Source organism: Typopeltis vanoorti, chromosome 3 (assembly GCF_054136105.1).
Source record: "Typopeltis vanoorti isolate ZY-2024b chromosome 3, IOZ_Tvanoo_1.0, whole genome shotgun sequence".
In the NCBI taxonomy this organism is placed as follows: domain Eukaryota; kingdom Metazoa; phylum Arthropoda; class Arachnida; order Uropygi; family Thelyphonidae; genus Typopeltis; species Typopeltis vanoorti.
Window position 1 is genome coordinate 42,548,289 of NC_143551.1, and position 27,306 is coordinate 42,575,594.

The following is a 27,306-nucleotide window of genomic DNA, read 5'->3' on the forward strand; positions in this document are numbered from 1 at the left end:
TATGTTCCTTTAAACACTGCTGAACTGTTGGTAATTCCTGTGTCTTCTGTCTAATAATCTCCTAGAACTTTGTGATTTTGGAGATTAAATCATTTTCAATATCCTCTTTAGTAAGAAAACCTCCTTGTTCTTACCTTCACTGTTCTTGTTAGTGTTCTGTTTCTTGTGTATTTCTGCTGCTATTTTACATCTGCATTTAACATAGTAATATCTTGGTAAAAGTATGTAACAAAAACACTGAGTACTGTAAAAACTAAAGGAAAAAAAAGCAATAAAACAGATATAATCACCAACCCAAATTATAAACTGTAAATAACTTTTGACTATGAATTTGCCATGTCATCACGGTGCATATAATGCCATGCATTACACATCATAGTGCCATTTATTGTAGTACTTAACCCAAATAGAGATTATTCTGTGAATTATGCGATACATAGGTAACTTGATGTAAAGTCAACTGTATTATAATTAAACAATTCTTGAAGATATTTGATATGCAAACTTTTGTTTGCTCATGTTTGATTAAAATGAACATGAAAATAAAAAAAAAATATTTTTCATCAAATATAATATGCTTTTTTTCAATTTGCTCACTCTTAGAGTACATTGACTTGCATCTGTGAAAGATTAAATCTTATTAAGAAGAATTTAAAAAAAAAAAAAAAGGCTAAGCTATAAGCTTTAAGTTTGTTCATAAATATTTTTCTTATAAATATTCTTTCTGTTTCAGTATCTTCGATTGGGTGAAAATACAATTGTATATTCTCAAGACTTTAGATTTTACATTACTACAAGACTCCGTAATCCCCATTACTTGCCTGAAATTTCAGTAAAGGTTAGTGATATTTTTAATAACTGTAATGTATCACCAGTCTTGCATGGTAATGCCCCTTAACCTCTGAATATGGTTTATTCTTCTTTGTCTTAATCATTTGAATTTTTACTCATCTTTCCCCTTTGACATGCTAAGAATTATAATGGATAATCTCCCTTATTCACAGTGTTTCAATGATTTATAATCTTAATGTTCATGTTCTTTATCACTGAATCTGCACAGAAGGCAGAGCCATGATGAGCAATCTGACATGATCATATTTTGAGCATTTGAAATGGTTTGAGATGTAAAGCATAACAGGGCAGTTGAAATACAGCTTTAACTGCTATTGGAGGGGATCAGTGTGTTAAATGTAAATATGATATTCCCAATAAGTACCAAAATATCATCCTACATACTAGAATTCTTCTTCTAATGGCTGTCACTCTTTGACTTTTAATCATTTGGAGTAAATCTCCTGATGACAAACAGTAAGGAGGTTTTCCCCTGATATTACTCTTTGAGAAAATTTGAGGGTTTGTGGAAAGGTTATGGAGGATACCATAATTCATACTCCCCAGATTGGAGTTGTATGAAGTAATTGTTCTGATTGTTTCTGGGAATTTGTTTCAATGAGAATGTCTCCAGAATGGAATTTTTGCATAGATTTTAGGGATCTGCCAACTCTTTCAAAGCTTTCTGGATAAAGAAAGGTAACCTTTCCCATTTGGATGTTCACCTGTTGAATGTATAATGAAAAAATAAAAAACATTAGTAGGTAACTGATATTTTTTTGGTTCTGTTTCTTGTTATCTATCGATTTTGCCACCTTTTCTGCACTTGATTGTACTTATTGATGCTCTTAAACATGAGTATAAAAGACTCATTCTCAGAAGGAGAAGTATTAAGTGCCAGAGCTCCTTACTCCATGGAACCACACTTGGACACCCACTAACTAGCAAGCAAAAACTACACAGAAGTGAACCACCAGGGGCACTTGAAGCCATGCCAGCACTACAGCAAGCCTTAGACCCTTTCCCTAAATCATGGGAAGGGGACAGCATCCCTTCTCATGATTATTGGGAAGGGACAATAATAATGCCTCTTTCAGGGAATACTATTGACCCTTTATCAAGTAAGCTTGCTAACCTATTGATCCTGGATGAGTCATCCAGGACTGCCTGTGTTACCAAAAGAGTATGCCTTTTTCCAGATGTCCATAATTCAAAGGTGGTGCTCTGGAGAATAGGTCAGTAAAATACCTCAGAAAAAGACAAAAAAAAGTTTAAAAATCAAAAAGGACAGTACCATTATTGGGAGGTTCTCTACACTATGAATATGTGCCATACATGGAGGACCATCATAGGATGCTTTAAACGAGAAGATACAGACTAAGTGCAATTTGAAGAAACCTTAACAGCAGTAGAAGAAAATATTCTATATTTCAATGAACAAAATTTTAGAAGAAGAAGGATGAAGCAGGACTAGGATTCCCGATCTTCTTGTCATCCATGCTATCGGAATTAAGTCTATGAGCTCTAAAATACTGATGTGTTCCACACCAACATTTCCACATTAAAGGACATCTCACAGAGATGTGTTGCAAATAAAGGCTGTCATCATTTCAAACATATGTTACTTTTGTTGAAAGTGTTTTGAGTCACACATAGCAGCTAATGAGCCATAATCTAGAATCTAAGAGTCAGGAAATCAATTTCCTGCAGTGTGTAGGAAATCAATGAAGTTGAGACTATTTAAGTCATACTGCAGGATCACTATATCATCTACATTGATTATCATTCTTCTTAGTTTAGCACCAGCAGATCATTATCTGCATCACTGATATGCAAAATACACAGCAGCAGTCTAAGTGCATAGCCCTGCAGCATGCCATTAGTCATCCACTCAACTATACTTCATTTGTACTGTTTGTGGACTCAGGGGTTATTTTCCCCAATTTTATCAATTTTATATTTTTTTGTAATTTTTTATTTATTTTTTATACAGTCCAGAAAATCTGCTCTAGAGATCAAACATGGAACTTGGAAAGACTTTTAATGGGATTATATTGATCAAGTGGATATAATAAACAACTAAGTTATACCAACTAGTTTCACCAACTAAGGCTGTTGGCATCTTCAGGGTACATAACTGATGTAAGGCACTAAAAATTAAAAAACTGTTACAAACTATAATCAACCGATTCCAATTATATTAAACAAAGAACAGAGCGCGTAAAATACATTCATAGAGCGTGGATGATATCACTTGTTGTTATTTCGGAACGTTCTATAGTTGGCACTATAATTCAGCTCTGGCGTGTTGAAGGATCTGATAAGGGTCTTCCAGATAACGGGCAAAATTAGTCCTTGGTTCCTGTTAAGGTTTTGTATACAGTGGGCAACTGTTGTGGCCTCCTTAAAAATTCGGGAGCGGAAGTCCTCTTCCATGTAAGGAATTGTGCTTCTATCCCACTCTATGGTATGGTTCGTTCTTGAGAAATGAAAAGCTAACCACGATTTTTCTTCTCTGTTATTATTGACGTCACCTATGTGTTCTTTTTGCCTAATTTCAAGGCTCCTTGAAGTTTGGCCGATGTAATTCAAGCCGCACGAGCAGGTTATGTTATAAATTCCAGCATATTTGGAGAAAGGATGGCTATCTTTTGGAGATCTTAAGAATTGTCTAATCGTTTCTGTGGGTTTAAAGGCCACTCTTATTTTATGTGGTCTAAGGAGTCTAGCAATCTTATTGGAAACTGTCCCTAAGTGTGGAATGATGATGGTAGAAATATAACGTACATCATCTTGTTGTCTTTGTCGGGGTTCAAAGAAAAGTATCTTGTGGATGAGTCATCAAGGAAATCCATTCATGGTAAGGTTGGTGGATATCAGGGATAGTTCTTCCTGGAGGTCTTGTTGATCTGTTGTAAGGAGAGAGGCACAGTTCTTCAACATGTGTACAATACTAAGTTTCTGAGAAATGTGGTGGCAGGAAGTGAAATGTAAATAACGTCCTGTATTGGTAGGTTTGCGGTAAACTGAGAGGTTGATACCACCATTCGGAAGCTTCTTAATTAAAGTGTCCAGAAGTTTGAGGAGGCCTGCCAGGTGTTTAGATAACAGATAAGTTGGCGAATTGTTTCCAAGACACCAAGACTATATGGCGCTCCTAAGGTACACAAAAATGGAATACCACTACGCCCAATTGTGGATGGAATCAATTCGCCAACTTATCTGTTATCTAAACACCTGGCAGCCCTCAAACCACACATCCATAATTCGGATACTTATATATGAAATTCACAACATTTCGTTGAGAAACTGAACAACATTTCTATCTCCAATACGGATTTACTCGCCAGCCTGGATGTTACATCTCTATTCACTAACATCCCTGTGGAGGAAGTCATCAACATTTTTAGGAAGTTTGCTCCCACAAGACATTATTTCTCTGTTCCGTCATTGTTTAACATCAAACTTTTTCTTATGGAATAAAACCATATATCAGCAATTGACTGGCCTTGCAGTGGGTAGCCCCCTCTCTCCATCTTTTGCTGATCTCTTTATGGAGGATTTTGAAAGTAAAATCTTAACTCAAACAGACCCTAAATCCACAGTATGGTGGAGATATGTGGACGATATCTTTATCGTTTGGAACCACACAAAAAATGACCTGTTCGACTTTCTTAACAAAATTAACTCTCTACACCACCCAGTCAAATTCACTCTAGAACTTGAAAAAGATAACCAGTTATCATTTCTGGACACTTTAATTAAGAAGCTTCCGAATGGTGGTATCAACCTCTCAGTTTACCGCAAACCTAATAATACAGGACGTTATTTACATTTCACTTCTTGCTACCACATTGCTCAGAAACTTAGTATTGTACACATGTTGAAGAACCGTGCCTCTCTCCTTACAACAGATCAACAAGATCTCCAGGAAGAACTATTCCTGATATCCACCAACCTTACAATGAATGGATTTCCTCAATGACTCATCCACAAGATACTTTTCTCTGAACCCCGATAAAGACAACAAGATGATGTACGTTATATTTCTACCATCATCATTCCACACTTAGGGACAGTTTCCAATAAGATTGCTAGACTCCTTAGACCACATAAAATAAGAGTCGCCTTTAAACCCACAGAAACGATTAGACAATTCTTAAGATCTCCAAAAGATAGCCATCCTTTCTCCAAATATGCTGGAATTTATAACATACCCTGCTCGTGTGGCTTGAATTACATCGGCCAAACTTGAAGGAGCCTTGAAATTTGGCAAAAAGAACATATAGGTGACGTCAATAATAACAGAGAAGAAAAATCGTGGTTAGCTTTTCATTTCTCAAGAACGAACCATACCATAGAGTGGGATAGAAGCACAATTCCTTACATGGAGAAGGACTTCTGCTCCCGAATTTTTAAGGAGGCCACAATACAGTTGCCCACTGTATATATACAAAACCTTAACAGGAACTAATCTTGCCCGTTATCTGGAAGACCCTTATCAGATCCTTTAACTTGCCAGAACTGAATTATAGTGCCAACTATAGAACGTTCCTAAATAACAACAAGCGATATCATCCACGCTCTATGAATGTATTTTACGTGCTCTGTTCTTTGTTTAATATAATTGGAATTGGTTGATTATAGTTTGTAACAGTTTTTTAATTTTTAGTGCCTTACATCAGTTATGTACCCTGAAGATGCTAACAGCCTTAGTTGTTTATCTAAACTACTAAGTTATACCAACTCAGGAGTCTAATAAGCAGGTTTGGTATTCTTACACCAGACAACAATATTTATCTCCCACCTATTATCCATCAGCCACCCACTTATCTATATTATTATATTCATATCTCCATTTACTCCAGTTTATGTAACATGTTGTATCCTATTGAAAGCATTTGCAAAATCCAGCGTTATCATTGTGTAGCAAATTACTAAAGTAGATCTATCATTGCAAAACTATGTATCCGCCATAGAGTGTTGTATACTTGATGTCTGTCTTTTACCAACTTCTTCAGTTATATATATACATTTTTTATATATTACTCCCACACACACACACACACAAGAGACTGCAGGGCCTATAGCAATTAAATGCTGTGCACAGGTCAGGAGCAGAGTTCTCTGTAAATATGCTTCTTAAACAGCTGGAAGTTGTAGCCATTTGAAAATTTCACCGAACTGAGGTGAATGGAATGAAAGATGAGTAGGAGTAGTAGGTTCAGTGGGTATGCAGTTCAACTGATCTACACAAACTCAAGTTCATGTGGATCTGGCAGAAATGGGAGGCATAATGGATGCTGGTTCTGCTGACCAGCCCATGAAAATATCTGTAGAAGGAACATAATGTGAAACCAATCTTCTAAGAGAAAGTGGCTGAAGAAAGTCAGTTATAGATGTGTTATTAATCAACCAAACTGCCCTTTTCTGAAGAGCATCAAGAATTTCCAAGGAAGTCATGTGCACTACCCAAAACATGAGAGCAGTATTTCAGGGTTGGCTAGATTTGGGATTTATGTAGAGTAAGTAACTGGTCTAAAGAGAAGTACTATCTTGAGTGGAAAAGGATGCTAAGTTTTTTGGTATCTGAAGAAGGAAGCTGGTGGAAGCAAGTGAAGAAGATCTCAGTTTTTTTTTTTTTTTTTTTTTGCAAGAAAACAAGCAAAACTGTGTTTTGGGAGCATTGAAGGTGACCAGGTTATTTTCACTCTAATCAGAGATACTGCAGAGATCAGTATTCAGGGAAATTATTACAGATGATCTTGAAGCTTTATGCAAGTTTGTGCACAGCAAGGTTTGTAAGAATAGGATGAATGGAGAATGCTATCATCAGCAAAACAAAAAACAGGGTTTTCAGTCAATGAGAGCAGGTCATTTATATAAGTTAGAAATAGGGTGGTTGAAAGGTCAGAACCCTGTTAATGCAGGTTTTCCCTGAGGAAAACCTGCATTAACAGGGCTCTGACCTTTCAACTAGAAATCTGTAGAGAGAACATTATCCACCATTACAAATAGGAATCAGTCTGAGAGAAAACTGGCAATCTAATTACACAAGGATGAAGGCAGTCCATGTGATATTTCTTGAGATGCCTCTCAATGCCAGATACTATCAAAATCCTTTTCTCCAAACCCTTCTAGAAAGAATGGCATGAGTCTAGAGGTGGGTGACATAGCCAGGAGATCTCCTGTAGATTAGATTGGTGAAATCCATGCTGGTGGTCACTAATTAGATAGTGACCAATATCGAAGAAATTGGCTGTTGATAACCTTCTTCATTAATTTGGACAAAACAGACATGAGAGCAGTCAATGTCATTTGCTTGATGCTAGAAATTTATCACCTTTTTTGGAATTGGCTATATATGGGCTTGCATCCATGCTGTAGTGTGGATGCTGGCTGATACAATATACTGTACAGATGATAAAGAACACGGTCAGAGGAGAACATCTCTTGAGCACAATAGGTGGAATTCTATAACTGCCTTTTTTATGATAGTATCCAGGTTTTTAATGATTCTTTTGATTTCTTTCTGGCAGAAAGCCACAGGAGGTATATGATGCAATGTTCTAGGCAAAGAAGGAGGTTCAGCATCCTGGCTTCCTGCAGCATCCTGGCTTCATTCATCTTCTATGAATGAAGCCAGGATGCTGCAGTCCTGTCTATAGGTGATGATACAATCATTTCAGACAAATTATTATTATTATTACACCTTCCATCAAGTCAGCAGACTCATCATGGGAGGTTCATTCAACTGCAACATATTTATCATGTAGAATCTTTAAATCCTTAACACTCCTTGCATTAACAACACATTCTGATAACGCTTTCCATTCATTGACAATTCTCCATGTAAAAAATCTACTCCTCACACCCCTCTTCACCACACTTTGACACAACTTCCAGGAATGAACTCTGGTTCTTCCCCTCTCACCTTCTACTCTTTTTATAATCCCCTCTAGATTAATTTCACTAACTTAAATGTCTCTATCATATTACCTCTCTCCCTCCTGTCCACCAAACTCTGCAATCCACATTTCTTCAGCCTCTCTCCATAGCCAGCATTCCAAACTTCTGATATTGTCTTAGTCACTCATCTCCAGAGCCTCCACAATGTCTCCAGGTTATGTATGATGGAGTAGTGTCTCAAAAAAGGAGGATATGTATGATGTCTCCAGGTTATGAATGATGGAGTAGTGTCTCAAAAAAGGAGGATATGTATGATGTCTCCAGGTTATGTATGATGGAGTAGTGTCTCAAAAAAGGAGGATAACAAGTGTCATTCCACAGGTTTCTGTTCTTGGACCTCTGCTGTTTAATTCGTTTGTAAATGATTTATCATGTGGACTGACTGGGGGGATCTTCAGTTCTTTGCAAAGTTGGTAAGAATTATAAGTAGCACTGTGATGTTAAATCCCTTCAGGAAGATTTGAATATAGTTTTTACTTGGACAAAAGAGTGGGGGGTGTAGTTTTAATATCAATAAATAAGGTGTTGCATTTTGAAGTGCAGAAATATAAGGCTGTGTACTATATCATTGGTGTTGTACTGCAGGAAGTGGATGAGATTAGAGATTTGGGAGTGATGGTTGACAGTAGACTGAAGTTTAGAGGGCATGTTGCTAGTGTTGAAAAATGCTGCACATCGTAGAGCTGCTTTGACAAGAAGTACTCTAACATGTAAGGATAAGGAAGTGGTTGTGCCACTGTATAAGGCACTGGTCAGACCATACTTGGACTATTGTCCAGGATCTTATGGAAACTACAAATGTGTTAGAAATAATTACTTTAATTTCCCAACATTTTGACCTTCATATTAAAGTCATCATCTGGAGTATACACACACACACACACACACATATATATATATATATATATATACAGAGACAAGCTATATATTAGATGCTAATAAGGCGATAGGATTTGATGAAATATCACCACGCATCTTAAGAGAATGTTCCAGGGAACTGGCAGTAGCATCGGCATGCCTGTTTAACAAGAGTTTTGCAACAGCACAGGATCCAAGGGAGTGGAAGGAGGGTAAAATTGTTGCACTGCATAAAGGCAGTGATAAAGCTGTAGCTTCAAATTATAGACTGGTCTGTATATCTGGAGTTGTGGTGAAAGTCCTGAAATGATTGGTGAGAAGTAGGATACAGAAATGGGTTGTTAACAGCAGTATTCTCTGTGGTTCTCAGCATGGGTTTGTTAAGGGGAGATCATGTTTCACTTACTTATGTACTATAAGAAGGTGACAAATACCTTGGACAGAGGAGATGCATATACAGTGGTGTATTTGGATTTTGCAAAGGCTTTTGATAGACTGCCACATGACAAACTCTTAAATAAATTGAAACAGATGGGATTGGATAACAGACTTCCGTGTTGGATCAGTGATTGGTTGTCAGATAGGTATCAGAAAGTTGTATATGGGGATGCAGTATCTCAAAAGAGAAAGGTCACCAGTGGTCAGTTTTTGGGGCCATTGTTGTTCAATTTGTATGTTAATGATATTGGGTTGGGTTTAACTAGCTGTTTGTAGATGATGTAAAACTGGGGAGAGCAATGCACAGTCAAGCTGATGTTAATGCCTTACAAGAGGACTTGAATAGATTGCATGAATGGGCAGGTAAGTGGAACTGTCAGTTCAATGTCGCCAAGTGTAGGGTTTTGAGATTTGGTAAGCAATGATGGGATGCAAAGTATACACTTGGTGGGGAAACTTTAACAGAAGTAGAGGAGTTGAGAGATCTAGGAGTGATGGTGGACAAGGACCTGAAGTTCAGGGTCCACATTGCACAAGTTATGAAGACATCACATCGAATAATGGCAATGATGTGGAGAACGCTGACATGCAGAAATAAGAGGTTATGATTCCATTGTATAAGGCCTTGATCAGACCTCATATGGATTATTATGCACAGATTTGGTCGCTGGGTTTTCATAGTGACGAGGATATGTTGGAAAGGGTACAGAGAAGATTAGCAAAGGTAGTCAGTGGTCTTTGGAATGTGGAGTACGAGGACAGATTGAGAGAATGTAAGTTGCAGAGCCTCATGAATAGGAGGAATATGATTGAGACATATAAACTGGTCAGGGGTTGTTATCAGGTAGACATGGAAGAGATTTTTCATAGAATTGGAAAAGTCAGTAGAACAAGAGGCCATTGCTGGAAACTGCATAAGGAGGGTGTGAGCAAATGAGTGAGAAGCAGGTTCTTTGCATGGAGGGTGGGTGGTGAGTGGAATGCATTACCTGAGTGTGTTGTAGATGTGGACACATTGAATCAGTTTAAGACAAGGTTGGATGAGCATTGTATGCTATAGTGAGTACCTCTCATGATGAGTCTCTCGCTCCATGGAGGTCGGGTGTTGATGATGATAATAATAATATTACATTTTGAACAGTATGCCAAAGAGACAATGATTTGGTCAGCCATTATTCTACTGGCCTGACCTCTAGTGGCAAAAAAACAAACAAACAAACATCAAAGTCATATTCTGTTTATAACATTATAGGAGAACAAATTCATATACATGGTTTATTAAAGCAAAAGTGGTGTCCTTATTTAACATTGAGTGTTGTTATAATAGAGTTTCGAGAGTTAATTATTTATAATTAACTCTTGGATGAAAAGGTTATGCCAGTAGAATATGTGCCTTCCATATTCTTGGGATTTTTAGACCATCATTATTGTTGAGATTAGGGTGGATGATAAGAATTTCACAGACCTTGTTAAATTTACATTCATACTGCATTTTGGTGTGATGTAAACAACAGGTGCCTTTCCAGTCAATTCTGTGTAGAGTATTTAGGGCATGATCAGAAAGTACCATAGTTATTAAATTTAATGTGCTGTTTATGTTCCTGTTTTCAGATAGGAACTGTGCATCTTGTTTCACCTATATAGGACAAATTACAGGTACAATGAATATGGTATACTCTAAGGTAGACCAGCAGATGAAAATCTCTGCTTCTCTTCCAGCTTGGTGAATGAAATTGAAGAAGAGAGTCGATTAGAGTTGTGACCATTGAAATCACGAAAAAAGATGACTTGAATGTTTGGAAATTTAAATTGGATGAAATTGAGCTTTGAAGACACGAAGTCAAAGAGGTCTGGGGGAAAATCATTCTGATTTTCAGAATTAGAAGAATGAACAGTAGAGACAGCAGATGAATGAAACAAAATATGACAAAAAAATCTTAAGCTATAGAATGTAAAAAAGGTGCGATTCTAGATTATATATTTCTCTCCAAAGAATATCTAATCTAGAATCGCACCTTTTCAGATCACACAAAGGGCATAAACACCTTCCTTATGATGGAAGGAATCATGCAGGTTTAATTTGGACAGTTAAGATGAGATGTGGTTGATGTACAAGATAGGTTTCAAAAGTTTCTGGCCTGAGATACGAAATTTTTACCAATTTTAAGCACCATGCATAACAGTTAGCACCATCGATGGGGAGATTAGTGTACCAGTTTCAACTCTCTACCTGCATCATTCAGTTGGAGGCATTTGACTAACATGTGGCATGCTAAGTGGCTGTGATGTTAAAAATTGAGTACCAAGCTGTGATAAAGTTTTTCCACCAAAGAAGGGCTCTTTCTCCAAATGCTGTCAAACAGTGAATTGGATAGTGTTTATGGGAAAGCTTCTCCTTCATATTCTGCTATGAAGGAATGAGCTAGACAGTTTCACCTAGGAAGAGAGAGAGAGAGCATCGAAGATGATCCTCATGATGGCCGGCCTATGGAAGTGATGAAAATGTCTCTCTTGTTGAGTAGGAACCACTCACTGACATATGGCTGAAGCTCAAAGACATCTCAGCAAGGTTGGGCTTTCTGTAACAACTGTCTTTTGCATCACTCACCAGAAGCTTCACATGATGAAGGTCAGTGCAAGGTGGGTGCCCTTACTTCTCTCTTCAATTCAGAAGGAGCATCATGTGACCTGTTCCTGCAAGTTTTTAGAGCTTTGCCAAGGGAATCAGAGAGAAGTGCTGGAATCCACTGTCACCAGGGATGAAACCATGGTCCTTTATTATGATCCTCTTTCCAAAACGGAATCCAAGGAGTGGCACGAAGCACTGCCAAGAAAAGCCAAGGTCACTCAGTCCGCCAAGAAGATCATGGCAACAATCTTTTGGGATTGCTGGGGAATTCTCTTGATTGACTTCAAGGAAAGGAATACCACCACAAATGCAGAATATTATGCTTCACTCCTGCACCAGCTGCACAACAGTGTAAAGGAAAGAGATGAGGAATGCTGATTTTGAAAGTTTATTTTTCACTTAGTTAGAGTATAATAAATTTAGTTTAATCCTTTATCCAAGTGTGAGCAAACAAAGTTTGCGCCTGAAAGTATCTTCCGGACTGGGGTAAGGTGGTACAACACGCTACCAACACTCCTATCTCAGTATCTACCAACACTCCTATCTCAGTATCTCCCATAATGCAAAACACATCTCCTTGCGGATATGTCTAATATTATGCATTAAGGGAAGGCCACAACCCAGACTAGTTTTGACCTTTATTGAGGTCTCTTCAGTGGGAGCCAGGCCCAAGTGGAAATACCAGGCAGAAGCATTAGCAGGTCATCTGTACCTATAGGAGTTGCCAAATGGTGTGCCACCCTTTTTTAATAAATTACTCTGGATTTAGAGAAAGATGTTGAAAGTTTATTTTTCACTTGGTTAGAGTATAATAAATTTAGTTTAATCCTTTATCCAACTGTGAGCAAACAAAGTTTGCACCTGATGCATAACATTAGACATATCTGCAAGGAGATGTGTTTTGCATTATGGGAGATACTGAGATAGGAGTGTTGGTAGCTTGCTCCACCTTTGCAAGGAGTGCCCTGGTGTTGAACCACCTTACCCCAGTCCGGAAGATACTTTCAGGCGCAAACTTTGTTTGCTCACACTTGGATAAAGGATTAAACTAAATTTATTATGAGGAATGCTGAGTCATGGCATTCACGACAAATGCCCCAGTCCATATGACTATTGTTGCAAAGGCTGCAGTGAATGACTGTGGCTTTCAAGAGATTGAACACCCACCATACAGCCCAAATCTAGCACACTGAAGAAACTGAAAAAAATCCTTTGAAACAGAAAATGTGCAGACAAAAGTACACACTATTTTTTCAAGGGCATAGAAATGTTAATTAAAAGATGTGAAACGTGTGTTGAACAGTGGCGGCTCGTGGCTTGAAATCGTGGGGGGGGTGCTGCAACTTTTGAAATATACATACACACTGTAACTACAGTGTATATGTGTTTGGATAAAATATCAAAATTATGATAAAAAATTTTTAAAAAATTAAACATGAAAAAATATGTTTATTATTGATAAAATTATACAGTTTTGTATAATTCAAAATTACTTTTCCACTCTGATGGCAGGGTGGAGCCAGCCTGGTGAACACTTGTCACCACAGTTTGTTCTACTTCAGCTAGTTTGTAGCCAGCAAAGGTTGGTCAATTGGTAGCGCCTCTGCTACTAATAGCCTAAGCAAGTTTGAGCGCAGTTAGTAGTTCGACCCCCAATCGTTCGATGCTGTTGGCACACTCCCTTGATGAGTCTTTGGACTCCCTGGAGGTGTCACATAATAATAATAATAATAATAATAATAATAAAATCCATTCCTTTAATTGTAATTAAAGGAATGGATTTACAATTTTTGGACATTACAATTAAATCCTTTAATTGTAATGTCCAAATATTTAAAGAGACAGAGTACACATGATAAGCACTACGAACACTCTACTACTGGCGCAAACTGCATATAAACAACAGTGGAATTGCTCGATGGACAGTGCCGCATTATGCTAATAGGTCTCATTTCACTATGACATGCATATATTTGCACGCGTAGCAATATGACACTGTGGTAAACACAGTGCTGCTAGCATCCTTCGCCCCCCTCCTAAGTGCTACAAGATGGATTTTTATTATTTTTTTTACAAAAAAAAAATAAAAAAATAAGAGAATTGTATAGGATTGCTGATGATAAAATTAAATATTACAAGAAATATAAATAAATTAATTAATATATTTATATATATACAAAAACTTTCTGCAGTGCCTATGCACAAGCTGCCAGGTTCTGCAGTGCCTATGCACAAGCTGCCCCTGGTGTTGAAGTAAAGGGAGATTATGTTAAAAAGTGATGCAGTTGTTTTCTTTCTATCACTTCTAAAAGTTAGTCAGGCTGGAAACATACGGAACCCCTCACAGAAGAAATTTGGGTTTGGTCAGAAGAACATCAAATTGGATCTCTGAAATGCATGTAATTTAAGTTATTGTTGATGACAGAAATGTTGGTAAAATGGATATCGATTTTCTCTTTGTGAGATTTTTGAATTCAAGTTTTTTGATGGGGAATTTTGGAATTTTTAGTTTAACTGCAATATAGTTATTTAAGCTTACATTTATAGTTAATGTTTCAAAAAGTGAAGAGAAAAAGAGAAGGGGAACATGCAGTAGAAGCAAAATGACTCTTGGACATTATTATTATTATTATTATTACTACCCCAAGACCTCATCGAGTCAAAGACTCATCTGGGAGGTCCTTTTATCACAGCTCATCATACAATGCCTTGAATACATTCAAACTCCTTGCAGACACCACCGTCTCAGGCAAGGCATTCCAATCATTTACAACTCTGCACGAAAAAAAAACCTGCCTCTCACTCCCCTACTCACACCCTCTTTATGCAGTTTCCAGGGATGACCTCTGGTTCTCCCCTGATCTCCCACTATTTTCTGTAGAACTTCTCCAGCACTGATCCTATAACAACCCCTTAACAACTTGTCTCTATATCATACCTCCCCTCTTTCTACTGTCCACCAGACTGCAAATTACATCTTCTCAATCTTTCCTCATATTCGACATTCCAGAGGTCAGAAACTTGTCAATCGCCTTTGTACCCTTTCCTTTCCCTTCATCCTTCTGAAAGCCCGGTGACCAAATCTGGTCACAATAGTCCATGTGTGGCCTAATCAGAGCCTTATACAACGGAACAAGAATCTCCCTACTTCTACACATCAGTGTCCTCCGCATCATTCCCAGAAGCCTTTGTGTTATCTTCACAATTTTGGCTATGTGTCCCCTAAATTTCAGATCCTTATCCACTATCACCCACAGATCTCTTATTTCTTCCACCTCCAACAATATATCCTCACCAAGCATAAATTCTGCATCCCATGTTTATTTTCCAAATATTAAAACCTTACTTTTTGCAACATTGAACTCACATCTCCATTTCCGTGCCCAATCACTCAATGTGTTCAAGTCTTCTTGTAAGGCCACAACATCTTCAGTACTCCTTATGGTTCATCCCAACTTTGCATCATCTGCAAACAACTGAATATCTCCATCCAAATCTTCGCCAATATCATTAATATACAAGTTAAACAGTAATATCCCTAAAACAGACCCATGAGGCACTCCACTAGTGACTTTCCTTTTCCTGGATGTCGCACCCCCATACACAACTTGTTGATACCCAGAGCCGGTGCTAGGGTCTTTGACGCCCGAATGCAATTTCTATCTGAGCGCCCTTGTAATGATTCAGGAGTGTGTGGTTCTTTTACGATAGTAAAAATTTAAATTATTTGAAATTTCTTAAATAAATTTTGATACAACAGCCACACATTGGTTTGCTAAATGTAATGAACCGGGAGTGTTGACTAGGCAGGATAATCATTAACATCCCATATATTCAAAAAATTCTCAAAAGTTAAAGAAAATTTTGATAAAGCCACTTCACTTTAATCGTTGAATATAATGATACAGGGATTATAGCCTTCTCACCGACCCGAATCGCTAACAAAATTAAAATGAATTTTATTTAAAGTTAAAATTTATTTGAACTAAAGTTTAAAAAAATTCTTGCATTTTACAAGTTACGAAATTCTTAGTAACTTGTAATAATTTATATAAAAGGAACTATCTTTTAGGAAATTAAAAGAAACTCAAGATAGATGAGAAAATAATAAAAGAATTCGGAAATAATGAGAACATTTAATATAAGTATTCAAAAAATAATATCTTTACAGAATAACAGAAAATAAATTAAATTACATAAATATACTTGAAATTTTTTTATTAAAATTTTAAGGTTTTTGATTTCATATTCACAAAATTAGAAATAATGGTCTTAACGTCTAATTCCGCACATACATCATTTTCAATAGCTATTAACGCCAAACTAACAAACCTTTTTTGTGACATACTTGATCTTAACTAGGTTTTAATCAATTTCAACTTGGAAAAGGAACGTTCACCGCTCGCTACACTAACAGTTAAGGTTAATAGTATTCTTAAAGCAATTGAAAAGTTAGGGAAAGATAAATTATTGGACACAATAAAATTAAGAATATCGAAAAGGCTTTTGAATATTTAAATTATCCATCCAAAAAATATCCTGGAAAGCACATAACTCATCATATTGTTCTATTGCATTTGCTTTTTTATTGTCACAGTCCTTCAAGAGAATCTCTAAATCGTCACAAATTTTTCGTAAATCTTCGTTATTAATTTGTAGTAATCTATACAAGAAATTGAAATTATCATATCTTTTAGTTGTTCAAAAAGTTCTATTAACGAACATATTGCAACATCTAGAATTGTATAAAACACATTCACTCTATTGTGGCGTTTCATCATGATGCTCGTAGTCAAATTGTCGTGTCTTCTTTCGTTGTCGAACTTCCATACCAGTTTTAAATTCTTGTTCTCCATCCACCTCTTCACTCAGTTCTTTTGCCATTTTTAGAACTTCTTTAAAATTTGTAACTGATCAATACTCTTGTAAAAATATTTTTAAGTTTTCGATAGATTCTAAAGCAAGTGTAATGTTCATATTTTTGTCTTGAAGCATTTTACTCACAGGGTTTATTCTGTTAAGTAAATCATACCAAGTTATAACATAGCAAATAAATTTGTAGTCCTTTATTTTAGCACATAATGTTTGTGCTTCGTGCTGAGTTTCTTTATTAAAATTTTCATTATTTAAAATTTCAAAAAGTGCATCATAAATTTCCCCTAACTGATATCATAGAGGTCAGATTGCATTAATTTTACTATCCCATCACGTTTCTGATGGCTGTTTCAATGTTAATTTTTTTTACGAACTTTAGAAGGATTGCCCAATGTTTGTAAGAGAATGAAAAGAATTGTATATTTCTTGAACAATTGCAAAGAAACTAATTGTATCTGCATTCACTTTGGCTGCATCGTTAATGATTAAATTTAGAGTATGAGCAGCACATGGCACGTAAAAAGCTAGAGGAATTTTGTTCAAAAGCAAATTTTGGAGCCCATATTTGCCCCATTGTCATACCCTTGACCTCGTATGTCTTCAATGGGAATGTTCCATTATTGTTGCACATAAACCACGTTCTGTGGAATCTGATATATCTGGAAAACCTAAAACGTTTTCCCTGATCTTGACAATTCCATTGTCACAGAAAACAAAGCAAATAATAATGGTCATTTGTTCTGTTTTACCTACATCCGGTGTGCAGTCTAAAATTATGGAAGAATATTTAGATTTTCGAATTGATAATAAAATTGTATCCCTGATTGCGTTACTTAAAGTTTCCAATATTTCATTTTGACTGTCTTTACTCAAATAGTGTACTCTATTGTTTCGTTGTAGGGCCCTTTCAACATGATTTTCCATAACGGGATCAAACTTCCCAAACAATTTGACTAATTTTAAAAAATTGCCGTTATTTCTTTCATATAATTTATCAGATGATCCGCGAAAAGCTAAATTTTGGCTACCAACGAATTTTATAATTTCAATCAAGCGTTCTAAAACACTTGTCCAATGTTTCTTTTCCATTTCATACATGCTTTGAGCCTGGAAATCAATAGTTTTTTTTTTTTTTTAATTTTTATCAAGTTCCTTCCATTTTAAGAAATTTTTCATGTGAGTTAAACTAGTCTCATGTCTATGTAAAGTTGTACTTACATTTCTCCAATTGTTATAACCTTCTACAAAACTCAGTGGGTGATTCAGTAGGTGCGACAAGTTTGCAACAAAAGCAAAAAACAGACCTTTAAGTTTCGGAATAAATGAGCCATGATCTTGGCACGAGCTTCCGTTTTCTATTTTTCTATTATAATACGTGTCGCCAAATTTAGAACCATGTGTATCTCTCGGATATATTATATTTTTATTTTGAAGAGGCCCCATTTCAATTAAAACAACTCATAATTTTTCATCAATATTTTCCCGTTCACCTGGATCTTCTAAATTCACAGAGACTAACAATGTGTTAGTTGCGTGGTCAGCTACAACTAAATCTTGTTGTAGTTCACTAAATCCTAATTATTTTTCACTTAAATCATGTTCAGTTATCTTGTTCAATAGTTGCAATAGTACCTTCATGCAAAATGGATGATGTGCACAGTTCTTCAACTCTGATTTCTGATGTATCGAGTTGGTTGCAATCTGCATGAGAATATTTTAACAAATTTATTGAGCCCCAGTTTGTTTCTTAATATCTGCTTCTTTTGCAGCGTGATGCTTATGATTTTGTGCGCCGGATAACTTTTTTTTAAATTTTTGATTTCATTTCCATTTTATACCCACAAGAAATTATTACACAACATGACACAGAGACGAAATAATAGTCCACACTGCGCTACTGTCAGTAGCCTACTGAGATGCATACCATATGACTGGTTAACTAGCAACAAATATTTTGCATGAAAATTTGTTTCTGCGCATAAAAACTGTTCACTGTTTCACTTTAGATAGACTGCAGTAGACACACATTCTGCAGGCAAGCATTTAGCCTGCTCTAGCTGCAAAATTGTAAACAGCAGGCTGATCAAAGAGGTATCAATATACATTTTTTAAAAATTTTTATTCAGTATATATGGCCTCATTTATTTTAATAATGATCATTCTAAGAATATTTTTGTTTTTATGATAAAAATTTTGTTTCTTAAAAATTAACTTATGAACCGTTCCCTGGCGGCAGTGCTTCCATTGTAGCGGCGCCCGCATGCCCACTTCCACTGGCCCTGTTGATACCTATCATATAGCCAGTCTCTAATCCAATGCACTAATCTAATACCCAACCCCATCTGCTCTAGTTTGAATATCAACTTATCATGAGGTACTCTATCAAAAGCCTTTGCAAAATTCAAGTATATTACTGTGTATCCTTCTCCTCTGTCCAAGGAAGCAGTCACTTTATTGTAATAAGTAAGTAGATTACTAAAACATGATCTCCCTTTAGCAAATCCATGCTGTCCATCAAAGATAATACCATTGTTGTTAATCCAACTCCGGATCATAGTTCTCACAAGGTTCTCCAACAACTTAACCACAACACCTGACACACAGATAGGCCTATAGTTTGATGCTTGAGTTCGATCACCTCCTTTATGAAGTGGCACAATCTTGCCCTCCTTTAACCTCTTAGGGACTTGACTGAGTGCAACACTCGCATTAAAAAAATATATCAAGGCAGGTGTCAACTCCCTGGCACATTCCTTCAGACTATTTGGTGATATATTATCTAGTCCCACAGCCTTATTAACATCTAGTTTACTCAACTCCCCATACACCTCTTGCTCACTTACAGTCAGTCTCTGCTCCCCCCATCATCAAATGCTCTCAATCTCTCCATGAAGTCACATTCACAAGATTGAAAGACCATTATGAACTGCTCATTAAGTATCTCCACCACACATTCTGGAACAGCTGTCTTTATACCATTTTCTCCAATCAGTGTCATCCATTCCATAATCATTCTTTCTTTTTCTGGCTACATATCGAAAGAACTCCTTAGGATTTTTTTTGGCTTCATTAGCTAACTGCTGTTCATACCTCTCTTTAGCTATCTTCACCAACCAAGTCACCCTCCTTGCCTGGTCTTTGTAGACCTCATGGAATTGGTTATTTCCACTTCTCTTATGCTGCCTCCACAACGCCTGTTTTTTCTGTATTGCATACTTGATCTCTTTATTCATCCATCTCACACCTACCTTATTTAACCTTCTGACCCTTGGAATACATTTAGACATTGCATCCACTAAATATTTTTTGAAAATCCCCCAAGCTGCATTGATCTCTTTTCCAGCTAACTCCTCATTCCATGCTGCACCCACATACTGTCTCCTGAGCTCTTCATAATCCTCCCCCCCCCTTGTAGTTCCACATATACCCTTTTCTCACAGAGGTCCTCACACTGCTGGCAACCACCCAAACCTCATGGTCACTCTCACCAATTGGGGGATGAATTGACACCTCATTTATAATTACATTTTTTGATGAGATGACCTAATCCAAGACCCATTAATCCTCATGTGCCTTCTGTTACATACTGTCTGAGGTAATTATCCTTAAAAAACTCAAGAAACTCATTTTCTTTACTTCCATTTGCTATCTCATCATTCCAGTCTATATTGCCTTAATTGAAATCGCCCATAATGATCACCCTTTTCTTATTTGCTTGACTAATTTGATTATACATTTCATTATCGCCACCATCCACGTTACCTGGTGTATAACAACATCCAACCAAGTATTTAATTCCATTCACCTCTATCTCACACCATACTGCCTCAAAACCATTGGCACTATTTCCCTCTTGCATCTCTTTCTCTATCATCAATATCTTAACCTAGCATGATTAATGGTCGATGCCATTAACCATGCTACCAGCCAGGACGTATATATTTGTGCAAGTTGCCATGAATGCGAAGTGCATATTAAAATTGTAATACCATTGAAATATATGATGGATACAAAGCTTTTCAGGATGTGTATTTGATCCATAATGGCCGGTAAGGTGATTAACACATACATAAATAATGTTCACCATCACTTGCAGTCTTCCAGATCAGACATCTTACACCTTACAGCTACATCTACTACTGTTCCCCTTCAATCTACACACTTCACAATTCTTTTCACCACAAATGTCGCACCTGTGCTTTTGTGAGATCTCACACAGCTTGCCAGAAAATGGCTAATTTAGAATCCCTTGATTTTGACCTCCTTTGGCTCAAGGTTTTCTTGCCCCATTTAGTAACATTCATTTGTTGCATTTTCTGGTCTCCAAACAGTAATAACCACTCAGACCTCTTCACATTCCTTTCTATGAAACTCGACCTTTGCTATCTGAATAGTGATGTCATATTCCTAGGTGACTTCAATGTTCACAGTTTCCAACTGACTTCCCTTTTCCAATGTCACAGATCAAGCTCTGGATAAGAATGCTATTAGTAACAACCTAATGCAAATTGTACATTGCTTCTTCTTCTTCTCTTCCATCCTCAAGAGAGGTTGAATCCCTCATGGATAAGAGCCTTCCACCCTTCTCTGTCCGAAGCTAGTTCTTTCATATGCCAACAGCTTTGATAGTCCTATGCCATGTTAATTTTGGTCTTCCTCTGGGTCTTGTACCCTCCATAGTAACCTCAAATATAGGGCAAAGAAGTCTGTCCAATTCCTTTTGCACAATGCAGCTAAACCAACTGGGCTGATGCTTTTTAACTGTTAAGAATTGTTAAATTAGGGATATTCAAATCTTGCAGCACTTGTGATTAGTCTTATGTTCTATGCAACGAGTTCTGTTTATTTTACCGAAGCATTTCATTTCAAAAGCGAATAGTTTCCTCTCCGCTTCTTTTTTTTAAGGTCCAAATTTCTATCCCATATAGAGTGGTTGTAGTATTATACTTTTGCATAATTTTATTTTTTTGAGTTGTAGGAATTTTGTTGTTTGTCAAAATTTTATTAAGTTTATTCATCATTGACACCATGCTGTGGAGAGTCTGTGTTTTATTGTTATGTCATTTAAATTTGAAGTCAAGCAAGCTCCTATGTAATAAAAACCATTAACTTGTTCTGTGATTTCCTGATTAATTGTTATCTGTATATCTCCAATTTTCATTATCTCTGTTTTACTTGAATTTATAATCATATTATAATTTCTGCAGGTTTCTTGTAATTTTTCAAGCTGGTATTGGAGGGTTGGTTTTTCTGTTATATTTACCACTCATCTGCATATATAATGTGTGTGATTGGGCTTCCATTGATGTTACTCCTTTTGATGAGGACAATGCTTCTTTCATAAATTCTTGGATGAAAATGTAAAGAAGCAGAGAAGAAACACATGGGAAGAGTGGGAATCCTTGTATAACTCTCAAATGCGAGGTTATGCAAGGATTTCAAGTTTTTTGTTTTTTTTTTAGTTGTGACATTTTTATATTAAATTACTGCACTTGTATTCTGATAGTAGTTGGAAACAGATCTTAGTGTTTCAAAATCTATATGTTTTTATTTGTTAATATTTGAATAAGTTTTCCTCTATTGACAGAATCACATTCTTGTTTAAAATCTGCAAAACAGCAATTAAGGTTCACTTTCCATGCAGTTTCAACCAGACTATGAAGCTGGCTTTAAAACAAAAAAACAGTTCAATTGTTGAACTGTTTTTTTTTTAAAGCCAGCTTGTTGTTCTTCTGTTGTTGTTGTTATTATGCATTATCCAGTTGTTTTTGACTCATGGTAATCTTGTGAACAAAGGCTCGTTTTTCGAAATCTTCGAAATCTTCGGAAGATTTCGAAAAACGAGCCATAGACTCAGCCCCACTCAAACCTTCTATCTTGCTAAGATATGTAGATGATGTGTTCTCTATTTGGCCTCATGGCCCAGACACATTAGACTCCTTCTTCAGTCATCTCAATAGTCTACATCCAAGAATCCAGTTCACTATGGAAAAGGAAAACAACAATTGTTTGCCCTTCCTAGACACCTTAGTCACACGCCTGCCTAATGATACACTTACCTTCACCGTATACAGAAAACCCACACACACAGGCAGATACATTCACAAACTCTCCCACCACCACCCCTCTCAACAATATGGCATTATTAAAACTCTTACCAAGAGAGCCCACAATCTTTGTTCCAGTGGAACCGCCCTCACTAATGAGCTTAACCACATACACAGCAATTTCCTTTCCAATGGTTACAGCGATCACAGTATCAAAAAAATAATCAACTCTTCCCCCATTCCCCTTCCTTCTCGTCAACAAGATTTTAAAAATGCCATCACCATACCCTACATCCGTGGCACATCTGAAAAAATAGCCAAGATACTAAAACAATACAATCTACACACAGCATATAAGCCCCACCGCAAACTGGCTACCCTTATCCATTCCACAAAAGATCAGCTCCCTCCTCTCTCTCTGTCTGGAGTTTACAAAGTACCCTGTTCCTGTAAGCTGGCATACTTTGGACAGACAGGCAGATCAGCATCCATCCGTCTAGAGGAACACAAGTCTTACATCTTCAAACACAACTATGGCCATTCAGGCTTGGCTGACCATGTTTTGGACACCACCCACAGAGTATCATGGAAGAAAACCACCATGCTCCACCACAGCAAATTCAAGAAAGAGAGACTTTTCTTAGAAGCAGCAGCAGCTCTCAAAAACCAACCAAATCTCAATAAATATGGGTGCATTAAGCTTCCGAAGATTTGGGAAACACTCATCACCAGAGTTCCCACCTTACATTCCAGGCCACCTACGACTGCCCTTAGAGGGCGCTCTACCTAGATAGGACTTTAGTGTCACCCACGTGGTTGGGCTTAGTATTGTTTGTTATTTGTGCATATGTTACATTAATTTTTTTGTAATCCCCGTAGATGTCCTAGTGACTAGGACGAAATATAGGAAGTATTAAAGTCTATTTTAATTCTTTTTGAGTGTTGTTAAAAAATCCATTAAGCCTCCAACATGATGTCCTCACAGCACTTAAGCCTCTTCACACATAGTATATTTCAATCTTTAGTGACAAGTAATTTACGATTTGAGATATGTTATGACAATCCTTCACGAATGGCTAATGAGAAGTGAAAGTGGAGCATGAAATGGATAGCAATGGTAGGCCGGTAGAGACAGCACAGCTATGAAGACGTGCATGTGATTATTAACAAAAGATTGCATGACTCAACAACAAAGGTAAGCTAATGATTGTTTAGTTGAAATGATGATTCTCTTCAACCAAATTCCAAAACATCTGTAACTACCATAGCAACATTTACTATCTATTTCTTAAAGTTTTAAACTTTTTTTGTGTGTGAGGTATATGCGAAACATTTTAATTTCATTTTTTGTAAAGTAAAATCAGCAGTGCGAGATATACGCGAGGATGGGTTATATTCGAGTAAATGCAGTACTCTCTAAAACCTTATTATTGGTCATTCTTGCAGTCCATGGGATTCTTCATAGTTTTCTCTATGCCCATAATTCAAATGAATCAATTCGCTGTCTGTCTTTCTTCTTAATAATCCAGCTTTCACATTCATATATCACCAATGCAAATACCATTCCTTTGACAATTCTCTTTTGTGGCCTTACTCACACCTCTATCCTTCATAATTTTTGCCAAGTTTAACTTAGCTTTTTGTCCCATGACAATCCTTCTTTTAATTTCATATTCACATTTACCTCTGATTCTGGACCCTAGCAAATCATAACTTTCAACAATCTCTATTTTATCTCCCTCTATTATAAATTCATCTGAATTGCCAGAAGCCATCTCTTTTGTTTTGCTGATGTTTAAATTAAGCCCAACTTTGTTACTTTCTCTCTTAACCAATAGAATCGATCACTCCAGATCTTCCTTAGTTTCTGCTACGAGGATTGTATCATCTACAAATTTTAAATTATTTATTTTCTGCCACCAATGTTAATTTCAGTAGGGTCGTTATCTAATTTAGCCATTCTCATAACATATTCACTATAAATATTAAAAAGATAGGGCAACAGTACACAACCCTGCCACATCCCTTTTCTCACTCAAACACTGTCAGTTTCTACAAAGACTGTTTTTAAGTGAGGTGATTGTCATACAAGCTCTCTTATCAAGAGGATTATATGATCGTGTATTCCCACTGAGCTCATAACAATCCACAGTCTGCTTTGATCCATGCAATCAAAAGCTTTCTTATAATCAATAAAACAGATGAATACTTCCTCCTGAAATGCTCTTTTTTTTTTTTTTTTTTTTTCATAATTCCATGAGGATTACAAAGAACAGACGAGGAAGATGACTTGGTTGGTAAGAGAGTAAAAAAGAAGTATGAGTAGAAGTTAGCTAATGAAGCCAAAAACAATCCATGGGAGTTGTTTTGATATGTAGCCAGAAAAGAAAAGGATGATTATGGAAGGATGACATTGACTGGAGAAAATGGTATAAGAACAATTGCTGCACAGAATATATTGTGATATTTAATGAGCAGTTCATAAAGGTCTTTCATTGATGTGATTGTGACATCATGGAGAGTTTGAGAACAGTTAATGATGGGGAGGAGAGACTCACTGTAAATGAGCAAGAGGTATATGGGGAATTGAGCAAACTTGATGTTAATAAGACTGTGGGACTTGATAATATATCACTACATATTTTGAAGGAATGTGCCAGGGAGTGGGCATCTGCTTGACATATTTGTTTAATATGAGTCTTGCACCAAGCTTACTCAAGCATCAAATTATAGACTCATCTGTGTGTCAGTTGTTGTGGTTAAATTGTTGGAGAGGCTGGTGAGAACCAGATCCAGAACAGGGTTGACAAAAATGGTATTATCTTTGATGGACAGCATGGGTTTGCTAAAGGAAGATCATATTTTAGTAATCTACTGACTAAGGTAGTTTCTGATTTATGGGATGCTGAATATGAGGAAAGGTTGAGAAGCTGTAATTTACAATTTAATGAATAGGAGGAAGAGGGATGATATGATAGAGATGTACAAGTTGGTATGGGGTTGTTATATAATCAACATTAAAGAGATTTTTCATGATATGGTGGGAGATCAGGGGAAAACAAGAGGTCATTCCTGGAAACTGTATAAGGAGGGTGTGAAGAAGGGAGTGAGAAGCAGGTTTTTTGCATGAAGAGTTGTGAATGATTAGAATGCTGTGCCTGAGAGTGTGGTGTCTGCAGAGAATTTGAATGTGCTTAAGGTGTGGTATGATGAGCTATGTGCATGATAAAAGGACCTCCAAGATGAGTCTTTGACTCCATGGGATCTTAGGGTAGTAATAATAACAATAATAATAATAATTATTATTATTATTATTATATCTCAGGGGTTCACACTGACAAGTATGGGCATGGCAAACCCGAGATACCTGAGCTAGACCTGATCTTACTTCCTACAATATACACTTGGTATATTATATAGGGCGAGAGAATGAATGACTCTTCCCTCTCAAAATATATTTTCTTACTACCTACTAAAAGAGCAAGCCTAGTTGCCTTAAGGTTGCAGCCCCCACCACTATGGACACCTTGTGCTTTGACTAGTAACCAATTCACAAGTATTCTAATTACTTTCACGTCTAATATAAGTCATTATTATTATATTTTTGAAAGTGACCTTTTGTTTTATGTATTGGTAAGTTTTTGCCTATTTTCCAATCATTTGGGATAGTTCCAGTGAAAAGAATATTATTGAAAAATTTGGTTAGTTGTTTATTTAGATTAGGTGTACTATTGTTATATAGCTTTGTCGGTATTTTATCAATTCCAGTTGCATTTGTTGATTACAGGATTGCTTCTTCCTCTGAGATTATGGGGTGCTATATCTTTCTCAGTGGTCAATATATGTGGGTAAAAGCTTTGTTATTTGAAGAGATGAGAGAAATAATTGTACCAGATGTGTTCCATTTCACTAAGATTTCCAGATACCTTGTCTTGGGAATCTTTCATGGTAAATGGTGAAGGAATGTAGTCTTTGGTAATCTGTTTAACTTATTGGATAGTGAAATTTGGAGACATGATGTAAATAGGTTTCTGCACATTTGATTACTTTTTTATTTAGCCAATCCATTTTTGTATTTCAACACATCCTATCTAGCTGGTTTTGTAGGCCAAAACAGAATATATTCTGTGATATATTCTGTTTTGGCTATATAGTTCATTCAGATGTTCTTTAGTCTGTCTTTTCTGTTTCCATAATCTCATTCTCTCATGTGTTATCCAGTGATTGTTGCTTTTATTGTTTTTTACTAAATGTCTGTCAGCTTAGCTTTTTTCTTGTTTTGTCTTTCCTTTATATATCGAGTGATCTCATTTTGATATTTTGTTTTAACAGTATCGAAGTGGAATTTTTACAGAATTGGTTTGAAATGTTTTACTTTGTTGCTTTTTTCAATTTGATCTTGGCAGATAAAAGTTCATAATCTGTATCCAGTTCACCACAATGAAGAGGTTTGACATTTGAAACAGATGACTTTACAGTTTTACGAATTAGGAAGTAATCTATGTAGTTTTTAGTATTTGCATCTGGTGAAGTAGTGGTGTATTTGTGACCAGGTCATTGATAAAACATGGTGTTTGCAACTATGAGATTATTTTCTCTACTGAAATCAAGCAGATGCTCCCCTCTCTCATTTTTTGTGTCTATTCCAAATTTTATCAT

At 36.5% G+C, this 27,306-nt stretch overlaps 1 protein-coding gene across 1 annotated transcript in view; it reads left to right on the forward strand.

Annotated features, from left to right (window-relative positions):
- Positions 1-27,306, forward strand: part of LOC150108079 (dynein axonemal heavy chain 3-like) — a 1,881,116-nt gene that overhangs the window by 1,283,149 nt on the left and 570,661 nt on the right. The window contains exon 54 of the mRNA XM_090415945.1: positions 734-838. Within this exon, the coding sequence (XP_090272071.1) occupies positions 734-838 (105 nt within the window). The remainder of the gene's footprint in view (positions 1-733; positions 839-27,306) is intronic.